At 43.2% G+C, this 23,112-nt stretch overlaps 1 protein-coding gene across 2 annotated transcripts in view; it reads right to left on the bottom strand.

The window, feature by feature from the left end:
• Window positions 1-5,388: 5,388 nt before the first annotated feature.
• DLG3 (discs large MAGUK scaffold protein 3) overlaps window positions 5,389-23,112 on the bottom strand; it is an 86,657-nt gene continuing 68,933 nt past the window's right edge. For both annotated transcript variants that reach the window (XM_075538676.1, XM_075538677.1), the window contains 10 exons: window positions 19,001-19,177; window positions 18,683-18,758; window positions 17,772-17,871; window positions 14,050-14,091; window positions 11,678-11,728; window positions 10,656-10,757; window positions 9,899-10,071; window positions 9,202-9,311; window positions 8,779-8,870; window positions 5,389-7,650 (listed from right to left, as the gene is read on the bottom strand). In XM_075538676.1, the coding sequence (XP_075394791.1) occupies window positions 7,544-7,650; window positions 8,779-8,870; window positions 9,202-9,311; window positions 9,899-10,071; window positions 10,656-10,757; window positions 11,678-11,728; window positions 14,050-14,091; window positions 17,772-17,871; window positions 18,683-18,758; window positions 19,001-19,177 (1,030 nt within the window). In that variant the 3' untranslated portion in view covers window positions 5,389-7,543. The remainder of the gene's footprint in view (window positions 7,651-8,778; window positions 8,871-9,201; window positions 9,312-9,898; window positions 10,072-10,655; window positions 10,758-11,677; window positions 11,729-14,049; window positions 14,092-17,771; window positions 17,872-18,682; window positions 18,759-19,000; window positions 19,178-23,112) is intronic.

Raw genomic sequence — 23,112 nt, 5'->3', positions numbered from 1 at the left:
GAAGGAACAGTTGTTGGAAATTATGGTCTTGATAATAGAAATGAAGCTGGAGATTGCATGTTAAAGTTTGGAAAGTCAAGATAAAATAATTATTTATAAACTATTACGGATTCAGGGGGAAGGGAAGAGCGGGGAGGGAGGTGGAGGGAAAAAAAGGAAAACGAGCTGATTCCAGGAACCCAAGTGGAAGGTGAATTTTGAGAATGACGAGGGCAACGAATGTATAAGGGTGCTTTACTCAATTGATGTATGTATGGATTGTGATAAGAGCTGTATGAGCCCAAATAAAATGATTTATTAAATTAAAAAAAAGTTTGGAAAGGCAATGACTTGTTCATAGCAAATACCTTTTTCAACAAAACAGAAGGCCACTACACACTTGGACATAATGGAGGAGCTCAATATCAACAGCTCAATCCAGACCAGGGGTTGACTGTGGAAAAGGCCAATTGCTAATATGGTTTCATATAAAGCTGAAGAAAATGAAAACAAGTCCACGAGAGCCGAAATAAGACCCTGAGTCGATCCACCTGATTGTTGTAGAACATCTCTAGATTTGCTGCATTGAACACTAATGACAGAAGATCTCATGCTCTGTGAGAGGACATCAATAACATCACCCAAGTAGAAAGCAAAAAGTCATTCCAATGACAGGAAAGAAAGAAAAGATCAAAATAGACGGCAGAGGAGACTCTGAAACTTGCACTTAACTGTAGAGCAGCTACAGCAAATGGAAGACAGGAAGAAGTCAACGAACTGAACAGAAACTTTCAAAGGGCAGCTCAAGAAGACAAAGCCAAATATCATAATGAAAGGTGCCAACACCTAGAGTTAACCAAAAGGGAAGAACACTTTCAGCATATCTGAAACTAAAGGAACTCAAGGAAAAAATTCAAGCCTGGAGTTGCAATCTTGTAAGACTCAATGGCTAAAATATTGAATGATTCGAGAAGCATCAAGAGAATATGGAGAGAATACAGAGTCACGGTTCCGAAATGAAGTAGTGGACATTCCACCATTTCAGGAGGTAGCGCATGAACAAGAATCAGTGGTACAAAGGAAGAAGTTCAAGTGGCAAAGAATGCATTAGCACAAACAAGACTCCAGGAATTGATGGGAATATCAATTGAAACGGAGCAGCCAATGCAAAGAGAGGACCCTAGGGCCAGCCCCACGACAAGACACAATGTTCCCTCACTGACCCATAGTGCTACGAGAGATAGCACTGAAGACACTGCGAGGAAAGTGAGCCTGGTCTGCCCCAAGCACAGTAGGGTGGGGATAGGGGATGGGACACAAAGGGAGTGCAACAAGGTAGCTAGGGGAACAAAAGTAACAAAGTCCCTGCGGAATCCTCAAAATAGACTTCTAACTCAAGGGACAGGGCTTGGCACCTCATCAGACCCTAACTGAAAACACTCATAAGGGTCAGCAGACAGACCTGGAACAACCTATCATTTTCTTTCATTTTTTTCCCTCTTTTGCCCTATGTCCATCTATGTAAGATAAGCAGGACAAAAAAATCCCAAGGAGAAAACAATGGGGTCAGCAGTAACAATGGGGTCAGCAGTCCTAGGGGCACATGGGAGAGGACGAGGCGGGGAGAAGGAGTGGGGAGCCAACAAACTCAAGGATAAGGGAACAAGAAGAGATCTAAAAATAATGGTGAGGAGGTCTGGTGGGGATTGATCAAGTGCAATCCAAGAGGAATTACTGAGAGTGGAAGGTGAGCATGATGGTGGGATAGGAGGAAGGTGAAAGGAAAGAAGTAGGAAGCAAATTTATATAGAGAGGTATAACTATAGGCATGCATATATGTAAATATAATATGTTAATTTATAATGAAAGGGATAGTAGCCAATGTACATATATTTATATGTTAAGTATTAAGATAGCAGACAGACTTTGGACCTCTACTCAAGGCCTCCCTAAACACAAGAACATTTTGTTCTAATAACCTGGCAGTCTTTGATACACACCCTCCTGACACAATCACTGAAGACAAAATGGTTGCATAAGCAAATGTGGAGAAGAAAGACATCAGGCAGTGAAAGATATGACAAAATCATAATTTATAAATTTTCAAGGGTTCATGAGGGAAGGGAAGTGGGGAGGGAGGGGAAAATGAGAAGCTGATGCTAGGGGCTTAAGTGGAGAGTAAATGTTTTGAGAATGATGAGGGCAACGGATATACAAATGTGCTTTACACAATTGATGTATGTATGGATTGTGATAAGAGTTGTATAAGCCCTCGATGAAATTATTTTTAAAAAGAAGCAAGTGGATGGTGCCCAGCTATGAAAAGATAAAGCATTTGGGGCCTTAAAGGTTTGAAGTTAAACAAGCAACCATCTATCAAGGAAGCAAATAAGCCCATATGGAAGCATACTAGCCTGTGTGATCATGAGGTATCGGCAGGATCAGGTATCAAAAGATCCAAAACCAACAATTATATCTATGTGAGAGTGGGGGGTTGGAGTGGAGACCCAAAGCCCATCTGAAGACAATTGGACATCCCCCACAGAAGGGTTACAAGGGACAATTCAGCCAGGGTGTAGTATAGCACCAACTAAGCACACATCATTACTGTAATTCCTGAATGTTTTCCAAGCCCCACTGTCATCACCCAGTTCTACCTTACAAATCTGGTTAGACCAGAGAACACACATTGGTACAGATAAGAGCTCTCAACACATTGAATTCAGGACGGATAAACCGCCTTAGGAACAGTAGTGAGAGTAGCAATATCATGAGTGTAGGGGGATAATGGGGTGGGGGTGGGGAAGGGGGGGGAAAGGAGGACCCCATCATAAGGTTGGATATATAGCTCATAACAGAAATGTGGGTGAAGGGAGACAACGGGCAGTGTGAGACATGAAATAACAATAATTTATCATCGATCAAGGATTCACGAGAGTGAGAGGGTGGAGAAGGGAGGGGAAAGAAGAGGAGCTGATACCAAAGGATACAAGTAGAAAGAATTTTGGAAATGTTGATGGCAACCTATGTACAAGCATGCTTAAAACAATTGAATAATGGATTGTCATAAGATTTGTAAGCGCACCCCCAATAAAATGATTAATAATAAAAAGAAATGTTTCAACAAGCTGATGGATCACTCACTCATCTATGCCAGGAAATTTGGAAGGCAGCTATTTGGCCAAATGGAAGAGGTCCACATTTGTGTCTATTCCAGGAAAGGTGACCCAACATACTGCTCATGCTGTAGAATATCATTGATATCACATGCAAATTAAATATTGCTGAAGATCATCTAACAACAGTTGCAGCAGTGCATTGACAGGGAACTGCCAGAAGTTCAGGCCATATTCCGAAGAGGATATGGAGCAAGGGATATCATTGCTGATGTCAGAAATTCTCAGAGAATAACAGAAAGATGTTTACTTGTGTGGATTTGATTATGCAAAGGCCTGTGTGGACCATAATAAAGGGTGGATAACCTTGAGAAGAATGGAAATTCCAGAATACTTCATTGTACTCATGAAGAATTTTATACATGGATTGAGAAGCAGTTGTGTGAGCAGAACAAGAGAATACTTCATGGTTTAAAATCAGGAAAGATGTGTATCAGGGTTGTATCCTCTCACCATACTTGTTTGACCTGTAATCAGAAAATTTCACTTATATGAAGAAGCATGTGGCATCAGGATTGGAGAGAGGCTTAATAACAATCTGAGATATGCAGATGACACAGCCTTGCTCGCTGACTGATGACCAAGAATTGCAGGCTAAACTATGGCTTATGACTCAATGTATAGAAGGCAAAAATCTTCACAACTGGACCAATAGGTAAGATCATAAAGTAAAGGTTGAAGTTGTCAAGGATTTTTTTTTAATCCACAATCAATGCTCATGGAAGCCAGTCAAGAAATTAAAAAAAATATGTTGCATTAAGTAATCTGCTGCACAAGATCTTTGTAAATTATTGGCAAGCAAGGACACTACTTTGAGGACTAAGATGCGCCTTATCCAGGCCATGGCCTCATATGCATGTAGACGATGGACAATGAATAAGGAAGGTTAAAGAAGAATCTATGCATTTGAATTATGGTGCTGGTGAATATTGAAAGTACCACGGACTGCTGAAAGTACAAACAGATCTGTCTTGAAAGCTATATGATCAGAGTGCTCCTTAGAGGCAAGAATGGCATGACTTTGTCTTATAAACTTTGGACATATCATCATGAGAGACCAGTCCCTGGAGAAGGGCATCACGCTTGGTTAGAGGGGCAGCTAAAAAGATGTTCTCAAGGAGATGGATTGACACCATGGCTGCAATAATGGGTTCAGGCCTAGGAATAATTGTAGGGATGACACAGGGCCATGTTTCTTTCTCTCTTGCCTAGGGTCGCTGCAGGTCAGATCAGACTCAATGGGACCTAACAAGTGTATTCCCTGCCCTGCATGCCATCTGCATCGGTATTAACTTTATCTTTGAACTCTTCAACATTGAGTTGAACTTTGCTTTGTTTTCATTAACCAATTTCCAGAAGCATGTTCCACTTAAGAAAAACTGGCTATTGTGTTTGAACAAGTATTTTATTTAGTCATGAATATCATCCTGTGAATTTTTAAACATTTACTACACTTCTTTCTCCTCAAGGACTGATTACCTTTGGGGAGGGGGGTGGGTGCTGCCTTCTATCAAATGACAGACTATGGAATGAAAGCAGGCTGCAACCGTAAAGCACTACAAACATGTAATGCTGCTGCTGTTTACCATTCCTCCACCACACATTAAGGCTGTGCCTTCATTTGGTTATGGTTCTTGACCTTAATTATCAGTATTTCCTCAGGTTTCTCAACATAAGCTGCAGTGACATCAGCTGTTTCATAAATACCTTCTCTAAGCACTTGTGCTCTTTACATGGGATAGCATAAAATGATTGCCACCCGACTCTGCCAATTGGGTCTACTCTGAACCTATACCTCATTCACTCCCCCCCCCCCCCCCGAGCTCTCATTGCTTTGAAGACTATTAGAAGCCGGAAGATGCTAGGCTAGTGTCCTCTTACCAACTTTATTACTGACATTTTTCTGCTTACTGCTCCCTCCCATCCCCTTTTAAACACACGACTTCACTGAAGTATGTGTATCCCATCTTGTGTACAGCTTGGGAAAATGTCACCACCTCACCACCAAGGCTGTGGACTCACCCAGGAGCTATGGTGGTAGACGATAGCTTTCACAAGGGACTTGTTACCACAACAGATGTCTGTAACCATCCAGACCACCTCCTGACTCAGTCTGCTGAGTAGCACTAAGTAGAGCCTTTTGGTCTCAAAGACTTGGTTGGGACTTTTTCCCCTTTCTGCATACCCGCCGCCCTCCCTTTGCCACTACTTCAAGAAGGTCTCCGAGTCACAGTTCATTGCAACTATTGTTTATTAAAAAATATATGTCTCCTTGGAAGGAACACTGGTAAACCAACTAGTGTCATGCTTACTTTTAATCTTTGCTTTTCTTCCCTGGAAAGGGAAGATGGTTGCGCATCATTCAGAACATGTCACTCAGTTAACATCATAGACATCAACACTCTTCGCTCACCCCCACCTTACCAGAGTCATCATCAGCCATCACACTTTAATTTTGTCTTCAGCCCAGTGTACTGCCCAGGTAAAGCTGCTGCCCTTTCTTTACCGTCTTCTGGGCCCCATACTTTAGAGTTAGCCTCAATATGCTGGTAGGATAACTGTTAAACCAATTTCCCCAATTTGGTTGGTAGTGCTTGAAGTATGTGTCTTCCACATGGAACTGTGTGCACTGATTATAACACAGTGGGCCAGGAAACAATGGCCTCAACCCTAGGGCCATGTGTCTCTATTTTCTTCTCCCCTGTGTCATCCCTCCAGCATGGAGGGGAGGGAGGCACATTGGCTTCAAAGGAGCACAGAATGTAGGGTAGGGCCTGAACCACACTTGCTATGGCCAGAGGAAAACTCTCCAACCACAATCACTGCTGTCACGCTAGGAAAAAAGCAACAATGTTTCACATCTCACCCCTAAGTGGATCTTAGCGCTACAGCTCAAATTTACAGCGTTAATGTCTACTTGGTTCTCGAAGAAACAGTAAACTACCAGAATTTGGTGAGGGGGCTGGGGTAGGGCATATGAAGCAGCTGCAAAAAAAAAAAGGCCCAAATCAAACTACTATTTGCATGGCTGGCCAAGCCTAGTGATTGTTCTATTGTCTCAGTACAGAACTGGAAGGAAAGCGACTCCCTTTCCCTGTCAGTGGGCCCCATAAAGGAACCTCAAGTCCTTGGCAAGTATGTAAAGGGACGGCATTGAAATCCTCCTCCTCTCACTCCTTACCAGTCGATACTTTCTCATCTGGTGATTAGAAGGCCGAGTCTGAGTCACCTACTATATCACAAGGCCTGGCTCCTTTAACATTATAAGCCTTTAGAACATTGTCAAATTGGAGTCTATGCATTCACTTAAATAGTCAAAGCAAAATATGGAATAATGAAAAGGCTGACACAGTAGCACAACATGATTTTGGTTTAACAGCAGCTTAAAAATGAACAAAAAGAAAACTTCTCATGCAGACATATCAGGTAGCATAAAACAATAGGCAATTTAATATGGTGCATCATTAGCCATTCTCTCTCTTTCCACACAGGACTGACTGCAGCTCGGGGAAGCAGCAGCTTTAAGTCAAGACTCTCGCCCTCTTTGCCCCAGGCAAAAGCTCGAACCTTCAGGCCTCAAGCTGACCCCTCTCCTAGTTAGAAACTTAGTTCCCAAGAGAATAACCAAATGCAAGTGCCCTTAGTACAGCACTACCATTTTCAATCCCTTCCCAACCAGCTGAGATAGAAGATGCCATCTGATTGGAATATGAAAACTAGAACATTTCTCTAATAACATAGTACCATTGATGAAGTCTCCATAAATGTACCAGCTCAAATGTGTGTGAATATATATATATTATATGAGTGTATAATATATATATAATAATTTCTATGTATTTATATAAATTACATATATATGTACATATATATGTGTGTGTATGGATACACATACAAAATATTTTCGGCTGCCATTACGTTATACTGTTCAGAGCTGCAAGACAGCAATACAGAAATGTAGAAATGCCCCAGGAGCATCTGTCATGTTGTGCATATAGCTCATTTCACAATCCATGTAGCTGTCCAGAGTCTGTCTTTCCATCAGTCCTCCTCTCTTCTCTTTGCTTCCGCTTGATTTTTAAGAAAACAATGATTCTGATGGGGTTGCACCTGTGCTAGTGCTTGGGACAGGTCCATGCAGGAATGGGTACAGTCACATGATGAGTGAGATGGCATCACCCCCCCTCCAAAATAAAAGAAGCTAAAAAAATCCCAACAAAAAAAAACAAAACAAAAACAGGACTAGAAAACTCTTTTTTTTTGACATATCTAAAAAGGGGACAAGAACAGTAGCCATTTGTTCTCCCCATGGGGACAGGAATGAAGAGGAAGAAGGGAAGAGGGACTTGATTTCTTCTGTTCACAAGAGAATGGTTGGAGGGGATTCTTCAGAGTTTTTCAGGGGATGGGACCCAAATGTAGTGCCCAGACTGGTCCTCAATGATTTGTTTGATTTTGTTATAAATCTCTTCCAGTGAGTCACCCTGTACAATGGCTAAAGTGAAGAGGAAAACAAAATTATTACTGTGGTCCACAGCAACCCCCACCCACCCACCCACCCACCCATCCAGCAATTCTGCCTTTCCCAACAATCCTACACTCATCCTACAGGCACACTGAATACACTCACAGAAGGGTGGATTTGGTTTGATTTGCTGTCTGTCTGCTTAGTTTAGGGCAGTAAGGCAAACTTACTAGGTGCTCCAAGTGGAGTACTAGCTCAATAGGCGGTCCTAAGCTAGGACTAGAAGTTGATTCACCGAGAGACAATGAGACTAACTAGCAATCAATAGAAGACCATGCTTATTTTAAAAAAAAGTTACTGACACCCATTACATGCCAGACCTTGCAGTCCATGTTGTTCTTGGCCACAAGGTTAGCAGTAAAGCAATCTGGCTAAATGATTTGGGGCATCCTAATTATACGGAGGAAGAGCTGAAAGCCACAATTTCGGACAAAACAATAGTGCTCACATCTTCCCTCCCATCTGCTCTATAGCAGAGGTTAGCAAAGGAGACAGCATACAGATGCTAACAGTAACCTGAGCTCCAAAGACCCAATGAATGTACAAGAGTATATCTATCAATTCCTTCTTAGCTAACCTGGCAGCAGCACCCATTAAAATGTACTCAGAACCAACCTGCATATGATCGGTGTATATGTCCCTGTACTTTAAAAGGGTAGGACGCCTTCCCAAGTTTTTAGAGCTGAACTTCTAAAGCAGGTTACAATGTAACCACACTCATATACACACATGCATGCTGACAATCTGAACACTACACCAAGGAATTATCATCATCAACAAATGCTTTTTCAGCACCTTAAACATGCAAGGCAAGTGCTGGACTGGGGGGAGTCTGACAGGAGACTGGGAGGGAGGAAACAAAGTAATATAAAGTACTCACAACCTCGACCACTCACAATGCTATACAATGGCTATAATGCTATGGCTGGATGGAGAGAACTCGAGTCATTTCTAACAGTTTGCCCTTCTAAACCTCAAAGGATCCAAAATATTGTACAAGGTACTTAAACCTCTTTGAAATACTTCTAGAAATAGATGTCTAACTATTGCCATGTTACCCCCCACCCCCCACCCCAACTGGGCAGCAGAGAGTCTCACCTGTGAAGTATTCTCCAAATTCCTGTTCCAGTTTCATGGCTTTGTCATAAATTTTATTTGCTTGTTCATATGTCTGTCGTCGATTCATTTCCCTGCCAAAGAGACACAGATGAAAAGTGGCCCCAAACTAGAGTCTTTGTTGCTATTAAATAACAATTAATTCCAGACTCCTTGAAAATCGGGTTACTTTCCCTCTCAGAGTAGCAGTGGCCCATGGCTCACCTTCTTTCTGACTCTAAACCCCAAGTGAGAATGAACATATTGGTACACAAAACAGAAGGAGCCCCCGGTGATCAAAGCTGCGTGGAAGACTTTCTCAGAGTTGCAAGTGGGTCCCCTCCCACCCACAAGTCATTTTATTCTCCATTTCCTTTCCAGGTTCCCATCCTAGCTGAGCATTTCTAAGCCTCAGTAAACACTTACATAAGGGCTTCGATGGACTTCGGCTTGATGAAAATGGCAATGGGGTAAAGTTGTGCTTGCTGCAGCCTCTTGATAGCATTGCCGGAAACATCTAAGATACAGTGCTTGCCCTGAAAAAGCAGAGACTAAATCAGCCCCATCAATCCCTGTCCACTCATCCCCAAGCAAATATCCATCATGGCACTCCAAACATCTAACAGAGGTGGAGTCCAGGGCCACCTATTTGCCAAGAACAGCAGTTCTCAACCTGTGGGTCGCGACCCCTTTGGGCGTTGAACGACCATTTCACACAGGTTGCCCAATTTATAACAGTAGCAAAATTACAGTTATGAAGTAGCAACAAAATAATTTTATGGTTTGGGGAGGGGGGGTCACAAGATGAGGAACTGTATTAAAGGGCCGTGGCATTAGGAAGGTTGAAAACTGCTGGCCTAGAAGATCTGACCCCCGAGGTGCCCAGACCTCATACATGGCTCCCACAAGTCAGAAAGGCCACATTTGCAGAAGTTCTCTATTCCTTGGTGGGTAAAAGTCTAGGGTGAACTATAGGAAAGAAGTGAACATTCACCAAGGGACTTTTGTCACCAGTACCACTTAGGCCTGTAGTTAGACTATGAGGATTCAAGTGGGACTCCAATGGAGCATTTCCATCTCCCCTTTGAGGTTTGCCTGACCCATAAAAGTCCAGTCTACTTACTCTCTCTGCAACTGCCCGCACTGACTGGATGCTGGTCCCATAGAGGTTATCATTGAATTGCCCTGCCTCAATGAACTTGTTGTCCTGAATATCCTTCTCCATTTGTTCTCGGGATACTACAAAGTGATAGTCTTGTCCATCTACCTCATTATCACGCCGAGGTCGGGTAGTATCTGAAGGAAGAAAGGAAATACTGTGCAGCCCAAGGAGAATGCGGACCAAGGCAAAGAAAGCTGATTCGTTCCTCTGTGACCTGGGCTGCACGGCCGCTCTGAGTTTTTTTCAGATGAGGGGGGAGAAAAAGAAGTGAAGGGAAAGTTTGTTTTGCCTACTTCTTTTTCAACCTACACATAAAAGGGCTCTTTGCTTTAGCTTAAGCTAGATAAGGAAAAGGAGATTTCCTTAGCCAATGCCTGGCAAAAGGCGCCAAATGCGGTATGGAACTACGGGAACCTAACAAACTACTGATCCAGTCATGCCAACATCACTGGCACGCCAATCATACCCACACACATGCCAATCATACCCACACACATGCCTCTCCAAAGGAACAAGCAACCAAACCGGAGGCCTTAGTCCTCCCAACCACGGTCAGCTTTTGGGGAATCTCTTACTGCCTAACTCCTTTCCAGTTGTTAAATGTACCCCGATTCCCAGATAGCCCTACAATCTGATCCCAGGCCCCTTCCATGAAACCTCAAAGCCACAATTTCCCAACACACCAATGCCTCATTCCCATGTCATCCTGGGCACTTACGTGGCACACAGGATCCGAATTTATGTGGAAATTCAGAAATCAGGTCATCATTGACTCGGTCCTTCATTGGGCCCAAGATGATCACAGGCCTTGCGTAGTGAACTGGAGAGGAAGAACACTGAAATAATGAACAAAGGCTCCTCAACAGTCAGCTGCCCTATTTCAAATGTCTGCCTAGAAAACTTGGGCCCTGGAATCACAACTCAGATGGAATAAGTCATCTGGGTCATGCTCTGATTTTTAACTAGAACTTAAGGGTGGTAGACAGGTCTTGGACAGCTTTTGAGAACATCCTATTTGAGCCAAGTCTGAAATCTGGAACATCTCCAAGTCTGGGCAAGATTGGGGAAGCCCTAATTCCTGTACCTGTGAATGTGGGTCTGTTTTGAATTCAGGATTTCTTTTATTATGTTAATGAGGACATGACAGAGTGTGTTGGGTTCTAAACCTAATCACTTCCAGAAGTTTCTTACAAAGGGGAATAGGACACCAAGACCCTCACAGAAGGGAAGAAGAGACCACTCGAGGGACTTCTACAAGAAGCCAAGGTGTGTCAAGGAATGCCTAGGGTGCGCTGGCCTCCCAAACCATGAGACAATAAATGTCTATTGTTTAAAGCCATCCATTTGTGGTGGTTTTGTTATGGCAGCACTAGGAAACTAAGACACTGTCTTAACAACTTCAGAGTATATCTCTCGATGTAAATCAGTAGCTGCGGTGAAAAAGAACAGACTGCTCTGAAGGATGAGGACCTCCCTTTTAGCAGTAGCTATGCCCATGATTAAGCTTGGCTTCCTGGTAGATAGATCCTGTCCTTTGGAAAGTAAACCTGAAGCAAACAAATGTGCAGAGCCCTCCCTAAAATACTGAGAGGTAGGAGAAGGAACCCAAGGACTAGATGTGCAGTAAGTCATGCCTTCCTATTCTCCCAGGGTCTTCTCTCTGCTGTCACAGCCAACCACTGTGCTGAGTCCATGGCTCGAAGACTAGCATGAAGGCAAGACTTTCAGAAGGGGGCTTACTTTCTTGCCGTGTCACTGGCTCATAGGACAAAATAGAATCCTCTTGCCCTTCTGCAACAACAAAAAAAAGGGAGACATATTAGTACTTCATGATCTGTCTCTCGTGTGTCCTCATCTCCTTAGCTCACCCACACTCACCTCTGCCAGAACGTAGTCTTATCAAACGCCACTGACAACTGCCCCAAGGCCCTTTTTGCTTTCCCTTCGGTGAGAAAGTAGTGCATCTGGAGCAGGGGCCAGTAGTTCTCTCAGCAAAACAGAGCTGAGCCAAGGGACATGGCCCAGAAACCAGAGTGTCTCCACCACAAACGAATCCTCAGTTTCTCACAAACTATTCTTTTTTTGCTCTTATATGCTATTTTCTTGATAACATACTTCTTAAACAGGTAACGTTAATAAGAATCTATTTTTAATAGTATCATAGCAAATTAGATCACCTTGGCTAATGACACAAAATATTTTCTAGAGTTAGACCATGATGGTAACTATTTAGAACACATATCCTTTTGAAATTACGTATAGTCATACTCATTCTTACCCAGATGCAGTCCCTTCCGTTCATACTAGGGTCGATGTTCTATTCTGGAATGCAACTGCAATAGTATACGGCCTATTCTGTCCTTCTCTGTGTACTGTTCCTTTAACCCACGTTGCATTTCAGTGGCAGGAAAATTTTCCATAAAAATGATTTTTTATTATCTGACATCTTAGCCTAACCTAGAATTTCTGCTTCTCCATCTGAGTTAAAATGTCCTACATGTTTCATAATGTGGTCCTAATCTATTTATTGGCATCCCTAATTATCATCTAAAGTTACAGATAAATTCACGGCCACAAAAACGCCTGTGTCAAGTCTGCTCCTGTTGCTCCTACCTGTAATCTTTTACTCTAAGACGTGTCTGATTTATCATTTAAGAACAGACTTCATTTTAAATCTTCTGAGAAGACTGCTCTACCTATTTTGAATTTTTATTGCTTTTGTGGACAACTTGCCATATGGGCTTAATATCGTTTAGCAATCTCTTGTCTTTTATCATACATTTATTTTCTTTGCAAATAGAGTGTTTCTTTGAGCTTACAAAGATATCCTTTTCTTTGTCCTTAGGTGAACTCCCTAACTCAAAGCAAGGAAAATGGCCAATGGCCAGTAATGAACAGGTTTGAAAAGCTAGTGTGGAACCAGGCACCGTTACTTCAAGGAACAGTCAGCTGTATTTGTTTGCCCTCTTGTTTTGATAAGAATCAAAAGTAAATTTCAACTGGTCAAGACATCTGCTCTCTTCATCTGCAGGTAAGGAAGTCAAGGAACTGCAAGTCTCCAAAGCAATGGCCTAACGTTACCCTTTAAAGGAGCTGCCTATAGTGGAAGAGGTATCGAGAAAGGGGCATGTGAGTGGGCTTCGGCCTCCAGCGCCCTTATGAAGGCAACACAACTTCTGCTCTCTCTTCACCGCAGCACCCCATAGAGTCCAGCAGTGATGTGCTTTTCCGAAAACAGTGGCTAACCGACATGATGCTGAGTGCCTGGAGATCCCAAAGTGCTTGGCAGTGGTACTGGGCAAGGCAGTGATATCTGCGTCAAGTCATGAGGTGTTTTCCAGAGGACTTCTCTGAGCTTGATTCTGGGAAAAATTCCATGGTACTACGGAGAGAAGCCACTACTCCCACTGTCCGTGGGGTTTTAAATCGTAGCTTTATTGTTCTGGTCATGGGATCCCCAAAGGAAAACTTGGCAATTCTCCGATCCTTTACCTCAGTTAAAAGACAAAGATGTTGTTGGTGTTTTCAGGTGCCCCTGAGTTGATGCCAGCTCATGATGACCCCATGTGTACAGTAAAGAAGTGGTCCGTGGGTGTTTCAAGATGGTGGCCCTGCAGATGCTGCCAGGCCTGTATTCCAAGAGAACCCCTGGATGGGTTTAACCAGTCATGTGCTTAACTGATGGTGTCACCCAGGGACTCCAAGCCTTATTAACCCAGCCCTCGAAAGGCAGAGTCGGGATAATATCCAACAAAAGCTACTCTTTCATTTCAGTCTCTGAGCAAACATGTAACAGTGGCACCGCCTGTGCCCCCCAGTATCCATGGTAGTAATTTGTTCACTGGCAGCTCGACCTTTCCAGGCCCCAGGTATGTGTTTAAGTCAAGCCCTGGACAGGACTACCGGTCTTATACTCTCTTATAACCCTCAAAGTCAACTTTACCCCATAAGAAGAATGACCCCACCACTGCATTTCCAGGCTCTCAAAGTGTACATGGCTAAAAAGAAGCATTCGCCTCTAAACAGAAATGACGGCTGTGCGGTGTTGAAATGATAATGGCTGGAATAAACGCTGGAGCTATACAAGAGGGTGGAGAATGACACACACTTACTGGAACTGCTTTCGCTGTCACTGGTGTTGGATGTCACGCCCTCTGCAAGCCAACAAAAAAGAGACTCTGATTCAGAACACGCCACTGATGATGTCACATGACGCACACAACTCCAATGCTCTAGGAGAGAAGTACCGAACTGCCAGGCCAATCGGGCAGCAGGAGGTTGCTGCATCTAGGCTACCAACTGGGAGGCACAGACCGCTCCAATCTTGAGCCTTTGGCCACTTCATACTTGTCCCCAAGAACCTCTCAGCCTGCCAAGTTTCTCCCTCTATTATTACAAGCTTCACGTTCTTCAGCTGAATCAAAAGAACTGGCCTGGATAGTTTTCAAATTCTATCTCAAAATTCATCTCCCAAGATTAACAGTAGGAAAAAGAAAGACAGTGACAGGAGTATCAAGAAGTTCAGAGACCAGGATATCCTCAGAATTTCTTGCCCAGAGAGAGCACCTGAAGGACAGAACCTATAAAGCGTCAGAACTGAGAAATGGATGGACTGAGCAGCCACCAAGGAATAATGCTTTGGACATGTGGTGGTAGTCAACACTACTCTTGCCACTACCAAGGCAGGCAGGGAGACTTCGGGGGGTTGGAGGTGGACTGAAGAGACGCTCATCCATCCACCATAAAACAGACCAGTCAGAACACAGACAACAGAGGCACAAGAATACTGGGAGGACTGCCCTCTTTGTTTTAGACCATGGGCATTTGTCCATATCTGAGTGTGGGTGGAGAAAGTACAAGTAGAGGAGCTGACACTTGGGCGCCACAGGGCACAGTGTGGCCTAAGCTCCCCTCCCCTCACATGAAGACAGGCTTATGAAGATGAGACATGGACACGTACTATGGAGAGAGGCAATGCTTGTTTCAGCCAAGACGATAATATGTCCTCGATCGTGATATGCTGTGGTCCCCATGAAGGACTGGGGGAAGCCGTCAGATATTACTATCTCCAGGGTGATGATCCGAGGAAACTCCTTTCCTTTCAAACCTTTATTATTCATTGAAGGAGCATATAAGCTGAAAGAACCCACCTAATATGGCTTCTTTTTCTGTGCATCTCTGCACACAGCAAGGACACAAAGACCTTGTCATCTACATCCCTTCATTTTCCATTCTAAAATTCTTTTCCAGAAGAGAGTGGTCATTGAGAGCTTGTCCACGATAAGGCACTCGAGCGAAGTGGTCTACAAATGTGGAGGCTATTATCAGCTCAGTTCTTTAGAGGTGCTAAGTGGAAAGCTGGCTTGTGGCTGCTTGCTCAGGCCCCTGAATCTGCTCGACAATCCCAGATGCAGCTTGTCCTCAGAGAGATGGGAGCTGCCGCGATTCCTGAACCTAACCATATAGTGATGTGTCTCTAGAATAAGCATCCCAACCAGCTGACACACCTCAATTCAATAGCAGGCTAGAGATTAAAAGATTGGTCACCCCTAGAGGAGCACTTCTTACCCACCTAACTTCTACGGTAGGGTGACATGGTAGCTCCCTATCATTTAAGGGTACAAAAGGAAAGCACAAATATGAGTGAATTTATTTATTCGGGTGCCAAGATTCCAGAAGAAAAATGTGACATTCAGAAACACATGCAGTGCGGTGTTGGTGGTGTAGTGGTGAGCGCAGCTGCCTTCCAGAACCACATGCACTTTCTCCATCTGTGATACTGAGAGTTCTCGCAAACACTCCCCTCCCCTCACCCTTCTCCCTCACCCTTCCCCTTCCCACCTAACCCCCCACCCCCAAGTACTTCCATTCATGACAGAAATACAGTTAATGCTGTGTAACTTTGACTTACTCAGATTCTTTGCTCCATAATAATCGTCACTTAACCCAGGGAAGTCCTGATTTCACAGACAGTAAAGACAGAAAGGGAGGGAGGGAGGGAGGGAAGAAAAGAATTGGGGGAAAGAGAGGAAATAGAGGGGGGTGGGGAAGACACGGGAAGGAAGAATACAGAGCCAGGTGAGCATTAGTGACAGAAGTATGAAATACTATGAAGACCTACATCTACAGTGAGGTTAAGCACTTTGCTACAGAAATAACACCCCAGGCAAGGCAAGATAGCTAGGCATTATGTGGCTCAATTTGCCAGAGGGTCTTGCAATGGTCCGCCTTCCTGTGGCAATTTATAGCCTATATGCCTACAGGATAGTTCAGTGACAACCCAAGGTTCAAATCACCTGCTTTGACTGAATTTAGCCATGTAGACCCTAGCCCTCTCCGTTGTCCTAGAAATCATCATTTCCCGTTGTGCATTCATGAAAGAACAAACATCTGTGTGTGATAGGTAGTTAAGACAATTATTACCATCCCAAGGGACTCTCACCCAATACTGACTCATTTTTATCCCTTGAAAGTTTCATGCAACCTAGGGTGTGGCCTTCAAAGCAGACTGAGTTGTGTAGTCCTCAGGAGGTGAGAGGTAAGTTCAGCTTCTGGAGAACAAGCACACACACACACACCCTACCCCTGTACCCCAGCTGGTCCGCTGAGTAGCAAACCCCTTGCTAGGCTGTGAGGGGTTTTCTGTTTTTTATTTTGACTCATCTGGGGAACTGTGGTGGCATTACCTCAGTAACTTCAGACTGTCTCTTGTTGCTTGTGATCAGAGCTAACCTCATCTGTTGCTCCTTATTGAGTTCACTAGAATTTATTTAAGAGTCAGAATTCCATCTGGCTAAGGGCATCCTTCTAGCTACCAGATACCCCCCAAACAGCAAAGGCCTACTCATACCATGATAATGTACCAGTTGGCCTACACAGAAAGTACATTTCCTATCAGAAGTTGTCAGTCTCCTGACAGTCCCAGCAGCACAGCACCCCCATACCCCTCCTCGTAAGACAGAAGACTCGTTGGTAAATGAGAGATGTTCATAATTCACAATAAAACAAACAAATTATTTCACAAGTCCAATCTGATATTTCAAGTTAAGGCCAGAGCAGTTAATTTCTGAGGCATGTGGTAGAGTAAGATGTATCAGCATTAAATTGGTTCTTATAGTTTAAGCTCAACATTAATGCTCTTTTCTACCAAACGTGTTTTGGGTTTCTCCATTAATCTATATGTGGACTTCACAATCCCTTTTCCATGTCAACTCATTTAAGTGGGAAAAATTTTATTTGGGGGGGGAAGGGGCTTTTCAATCACTCAAGGATGAGAGTAAGTAAGTCTGTTAAAAATTGTGCAGATATAATGTGTGCTCATGCACATGCAAGGAATTTAAGAAGTACCCCAACTTTAGGTGTCCAGGAAAGAAAAGGCCCTTCTCTTGACATAGATGAGTGAAATTAAGGGAAAGAAAACCCAACAGGAAGAAGCCAAGAGAGCAACACTGAGTCCTTAGATAATGTTCTCATTCAAAACCATTTTTTAAAAATCTGGTCATCTGTAAACTGTTCATCACCCTAAGAGGAGCACTCAGTCTGGCCCATCCAACCCCAGTGTCAGGGACATCCTGGTAGGCTGGCCCCGGAACCAGTTCTACCTTGGAGCCTCCAACATTCATTTTGAGTGAGGATCCAGAGAGATGAGACCCAAGATCTCCCCAGGCAAACCAATGTCTACCCTGACTTTGTGCAAACAGGTACACACGCATGCACACGTGGACACACACATGCACGCACACACGTCTCCAGTCTTCTCATAAGGGAAGGTGCAAATGAGGAAGAGAGGACAGGGCGGTGGATGGTCTGGTCTCTGTACTCTGCAACTACTTACGTTCCTGTATGCTGCTCTCCTGGGCCATGTTTTCTTTGCTCTTGTAAAATGGAAACTTTCGAGAGAGGCGGAAACTCTTTTTACGTTTCGTTTTGATCGACTGTGAAAGAACATGAAGATGGAGGGGGAAGGACAGGAGAAAACAAAACAAAACAAAACAAAAGAGAACAATGGATTTTAAAGCATGCAAGAAAACTAAAATGGAGACAATGGTGAACTAAATAAAAGACCATCTCTCACAAATGGAGGCTATGAGATTAAATGGATGTTGATGCAAGAGGAAAATTATGTTTACAGAAAAATGTTGTAGGGATGTAGAGGTTGCTACCTAATTCAGACTCACAACACTCACTGGTCCTTCCTAAAGAACAAAAGTCACTGTAGCCTCCTGGACATATGCCCTAAGGTGTCACTGGCATACACAGAGTCATCTACTTCATGTGTAGCTTCCCTCTACTGCTCCAGAAGTCCTTTGGCCTGCAAAGCTTATAGAAGAAAAGGGGTGAATGGAGAGAAACCTCATGCCTCACTTGTTCTGAAAGTAGGTTGGAGCTCTGGGGCTGGCCTTCCCAGCCAGATGATCAGGCCAGGCTACAGCCAATGTCCCCATAGCTCCAACAGGTGTCTGCAACCAGACACTCGCAAGCACTTGCATTTAACCCAAGCAAGTCAGTCTTCCAAACAGTCCAACTCCAAGATACCTTCAAGAGCCGGCTACCCACATGGAAGGAATACAGACTAGCTATGGACTTTAAAGTACTCCCACTCTGCTTTCTGAAAAGCAGACGGTATTAGGATTGGACAGAGCCAGCCCCTTGTAAAGGAGCTGCATTTGCTCCCCGATATTGGTATACATCAGCCAGAGCGGCATGGTCCCTATGCTTCTTCACACATTGACTATTCTCACTTACCCTGTTGGACTCAATCATCCCCGTCCTGGCATGGAACTTCACCGTTTTCAATCGAGCTCTTTCTTTCTTTTCCACCCTGTTTTGGAGTCAGAAAGAAGTCCTGTTATTGGTCTCAGCACTGGGCTGTGATGAGCACAGTAATACTTTTTGATTAATTTTGCCAAAACTATGACCTGAACACCAACTCTCTACCAAGGCACGTGTCCTTGTTCTCAAGAAACTCATAGTTTGATATGAAACAAAGAAAGTAAACTACCCAGGAAGGAGGGGCGTCGGGGGGAGGGGGCGGTGTCTCTCTCATAATCATGACCAACTCACCTCTTCTTACTGGGGATCACACCTATTTGCTCACTTTCTCCATGTGGAGTCACCAGTCTTGCCTGCCACCACTCATCATCAGAAGCGTTAATGACGTGTAGAATGTCTCCATAAGAAAAGCTGAGCCCCTGGCTTGGCAGGCAGCTGTCCCGAGTCCGATCATAATCAAACAGGGCCCTGAAACATAGGGTGAAAAAGGAAGTGATTGCCCCAACCCTAAATGCCAAGAACCCACCCTCAGAATCATAAGGTGGCAGAGAAAGGCCAGTCCAGTCAGGACCAGACACAACAGCCTAACAGCAGTTACAAAGTTATAAAAATCCACCCCACCCCCCAATCAGCAGGACATTTCCAAACACGAAAACACTCCAGTCTCTCAACAAAGGGACATAGGGAAAGCTGTTCAGAGTCCCATCTCCTCCCTCCCTTCTGGACATAAAGCAGATATCCAAAGCGGAGCACACACGATCAACTTCTCCCTCCTCCACATCTTACGTGCAGTGTGGTGGAAGCTATACCATCCAGGCTGTCAGAGGGCAGTCATAGAAAATGAGGTTGGAAATAAAGGCCTGAAGCAAATTTTGGAAGGTCTTGAATAGCCCTGATTCCGTGGTCACTAGAGATTCTAGAGATGTAAGGTAGAACTATCATGACCACATATACACAATGTAAATAATAGGAAGGGATGGAGTGAAGGTGAATTTGGAGGCATATTTCAACCAACATTTTCTAAGCTTATTCCTTCAAGATATATTGCTGATTCCCGCTCTGGTGAAGCCAATACTTGACCACCCAAGTTCCCTCCCTGCTCAGGGAACAAGTTTATCTGTATATATATATATTTTAAACTATATATACCTCATGGAATCTTGCATGTGTAGATATCACCAATGGGTGGTTTCAATGAGAAGTTTGTGGGGTTTTTTTCCAAAAAAATATTTTATTAGGGGTTCTTATAGCTCTTATCATAACCCATACTTACATCCGTTGTGTCAAGCACATTTGTACATACCGTATATACTCATGCATAAGCCGAGTTTTTCCAGCACATTTTTAATGCAGTTTTTGTGGTAAAATTAGGTGCCTCAAATAAAGGCATGTACATATTTAAATATATTTATATACGAGGATGGGGAAATAGATCTATGTGCATAAAGTTATAGGTTTAGTATTAAGGTAGCAGATGGACACTGGGCCTCCACTCAAGTGCTTCTTCAATGCAAGAATACTTTGTTCTATTAAACTGGCATTCCATGATGCTCACCTTCCTGACACGATTGCTGAAGACAAAGTGGGTGCATAAGCAAATGTGGTGAAGAAAGCGGATGGTGCCTGGCTATCAAAAGATATAGTGTCTGGGGTCTTAAAGGCTTGAAGGTAAACAAACGGCCATCTAGCTCAGAAGCAACAAAGCTAACATGGAAAAAGCACACAGCCTGTGTGATCACGAGGTGTCGAAGGGATCAGGTATCAAGCATCAAAAACAAACCAAAAAAATCAAATCATTGTTAATGAGGGGGAGTACAGATTGGGGACCCAAGACCCATCTGTATGCAACTGGACATCCTCTTACAGAAGGAACGCGGGGAAGAGATGAGCCAGTCAGGGTGCAGTGTAGCAATGATGAAACATACAACTTTCCTCTAGTTCCTAAATGCTTCCTCCCACCCCACTATCATGATCCCAATTCTACCTTACAAATCTCGCTAGACCAGAGGATGTACACTGGTACAGATAGGAACTGGAAACACAGGAAATCCAGGGCAGACGATCCCTTCAGGACCAGTGGTGAGAGTGGTGATACTGGGAGGATGGAGGGAGGGTGGGCTGGAGAGGGGGAACTGATTACAAGGATCCACATATAACCCCCTCCTTGGGAGACGGTTCATGAGGGAGGGGGAACAGGGAGGGAGAGGGAAAATGAGGAGCTGATACCAAGGGCTCAAGCAGAAAGCAAATGTTTTGCGAATGATGATGGCAACAAATGTACAAATGTGCTTGAAACAATGGATGGATGTATGGATTTTGATAAGAGTTGTACAAGCCCCCATAAAATGATTTTTTTTAATTAGGTGCCTCAGCTGATATTCGGGTCGGCTGATACTCACGTATATTATATGTTAAGTTAAATCTGCTTCTGAAAGGTCATAGTCATGAAAACCCTATGGAGTAGCTCTACTCCGCACAAATGAGGTCACCATGAGTTAAAAATCAATTTGACGGAAACTACAACACTATAAGCTAAGGAAACACAGTTCAAAATCAACAAGAATGACAGTAGTTACTGCTGTAAATTGGGAATGGTTATGATTGCTTGAGTATATGTTACTTTCACAATTAAAACGGGGGGGGGAAGCGAGTGTGTTATAAAGAAAATGGGGGAAATAAGATATATAAAGCACCTGGCTTGAGTTAATTCATTTAGATGAGGTATCTATTTGGCTTTAAACCCTTCGGTAAATAAAGCAACAAAAAAAAGTAAGTTGTATAATTTCAATGGCCCAGCAAAATGTCAAACCCAACTTTGTCTTAATTTTGTTTGATGAACTTAGAAATGAAGAATGAACGAGGAATACTGAATAACAGAATGGAAATACCTTTTTTAAGCTAGGATTTTATTAAAGACAAGCATCATATTTTGAACTTGAAATTCAGAACCTTAATTCCAACTGGTGATACACTATGAAATAAAAGACAATGGGCAAATGCATTTAGTAAAATTACCAGGATGTTCTGTGCCATCGAGTTAAATCCCACTTATAGTGGCCCTATAGAACCTAGTAAAATTACCCTATAGGTTTCTAGGCTATAACCTTTTAAGAACAGATCACCAGTCTTTTCTCCTGCAAAGAAGTGAGTTTGATCAGTTGACTTTTCAGTTAGCAGCCGAACACTCAATGACTGTGCCACCAGAGATCTTACGTTACCATGTGTGGGAATAGATCATATTATTTTTAGTTAGGACTCTAAAAAATGAAGTAATAAAAGTTGACTTTTCATTTGAACTAAAAGTGGGTAAAGAGCCTTGCAGAACATTGCAGGACAAAGGAGTCCTAAAGGTCACCTCATCTAACTGCTTATCTAATAAAGGAAATTCTTTAGATAGTCTGGAAAATTCTTTTCAGGTCAAGCAGGTCTGAGTCTTTCCTAGGTCTTCTCGATCAGGTTATACTTCAACCCTGCTTTCCTTTGCCATGATTCTGATTTGTTTTCTTCTATTTTGTCTCTTTTGCTGCTGAAATTGTTTGACAAAGAACTAGAAAACTCTTTTGCAGATAATGAAAATAGGCCCTGAGAGGCAAAAGAGTTTGATAGTGGGCAGCTCTCAGACCAGGACTCTTAAATCTCACAAAAATGTAATGAGGTCTAAGTCAACGTCAAGCTGTAAAAATTAAAAAGAAGGCAAAAGGAATAACTCTCCACTTACCTCTGTCTACACAATACCATTCTTCTATTTTTATTAGTTACTGAGCCCATTTTGTGTTCATTATTATGGAGAATCAAAAGAAAAATATGTCCCCTGTCTGCTTTTGTTGAGCTTGCTCGACGACAGAAGGTATTCCAGGTAGCTTCAAAGAGCTCAGGAAACTTCCTTTTCAACCTGGTGCTAACACTATGGTTGCCCCAAGAAGGGTGGGTAAGAAGAATGGCTATCTGCTATCAATGAAGTGGTAATCAGAGAGCAAGCCATCAACATTCACAAGTGCAACCATGAAGTAGACTTCAAGACGTGTGCCCCTTGAACACACAAAGAAATTGGGAATTTGCCATAAAGAGATAAGAACACCAGATATGCAAAGTAACATTAGACTCAACAAAATTGTTTAGACCAAAGGAATCAGGAATGTCCCATTTTGTATCTGTGTACTTTTGTCCAAAAAAACATAATTATGATGAAGATTTACCAGGTAAACTCTGTACATTCCTTACCTATGCACTTGTCACCACTTTAAAAAACCTACACAGTTTCATCTTTGACCCATTTTAAAGTTGTTTCAAGTTTAAAAGGAAAAAAATGTGACGGAGAAATACGCCTGGATGAAGCCTCCAGTGAGTCCCCTCTGACCAGAGAGCAGGGCTGTGAGCAGCCTTGCTAACGTGCAGAGTGCAGT

Source organism: Tenrec ecaudatus, chromosome X (genome assembly GCF_050624435.1).
Source record: "Tenrec ecaudatus isolate mTenEca1 chromosome X, mTenEca1.hap1, whole genome shotgun sequence".
Lineage (NCBI taxonomy): Eukaryota > Metazoa > Chordata > Mammalia > Afrosoricida > Tenrecidae > Tenrec > Tenrec ecaudatus.
The sequence above is the reverse complement of the archived record's forward strand: the minus strand, read 5'-3'. Positions and strand labels throughout refer to the sequence as shown.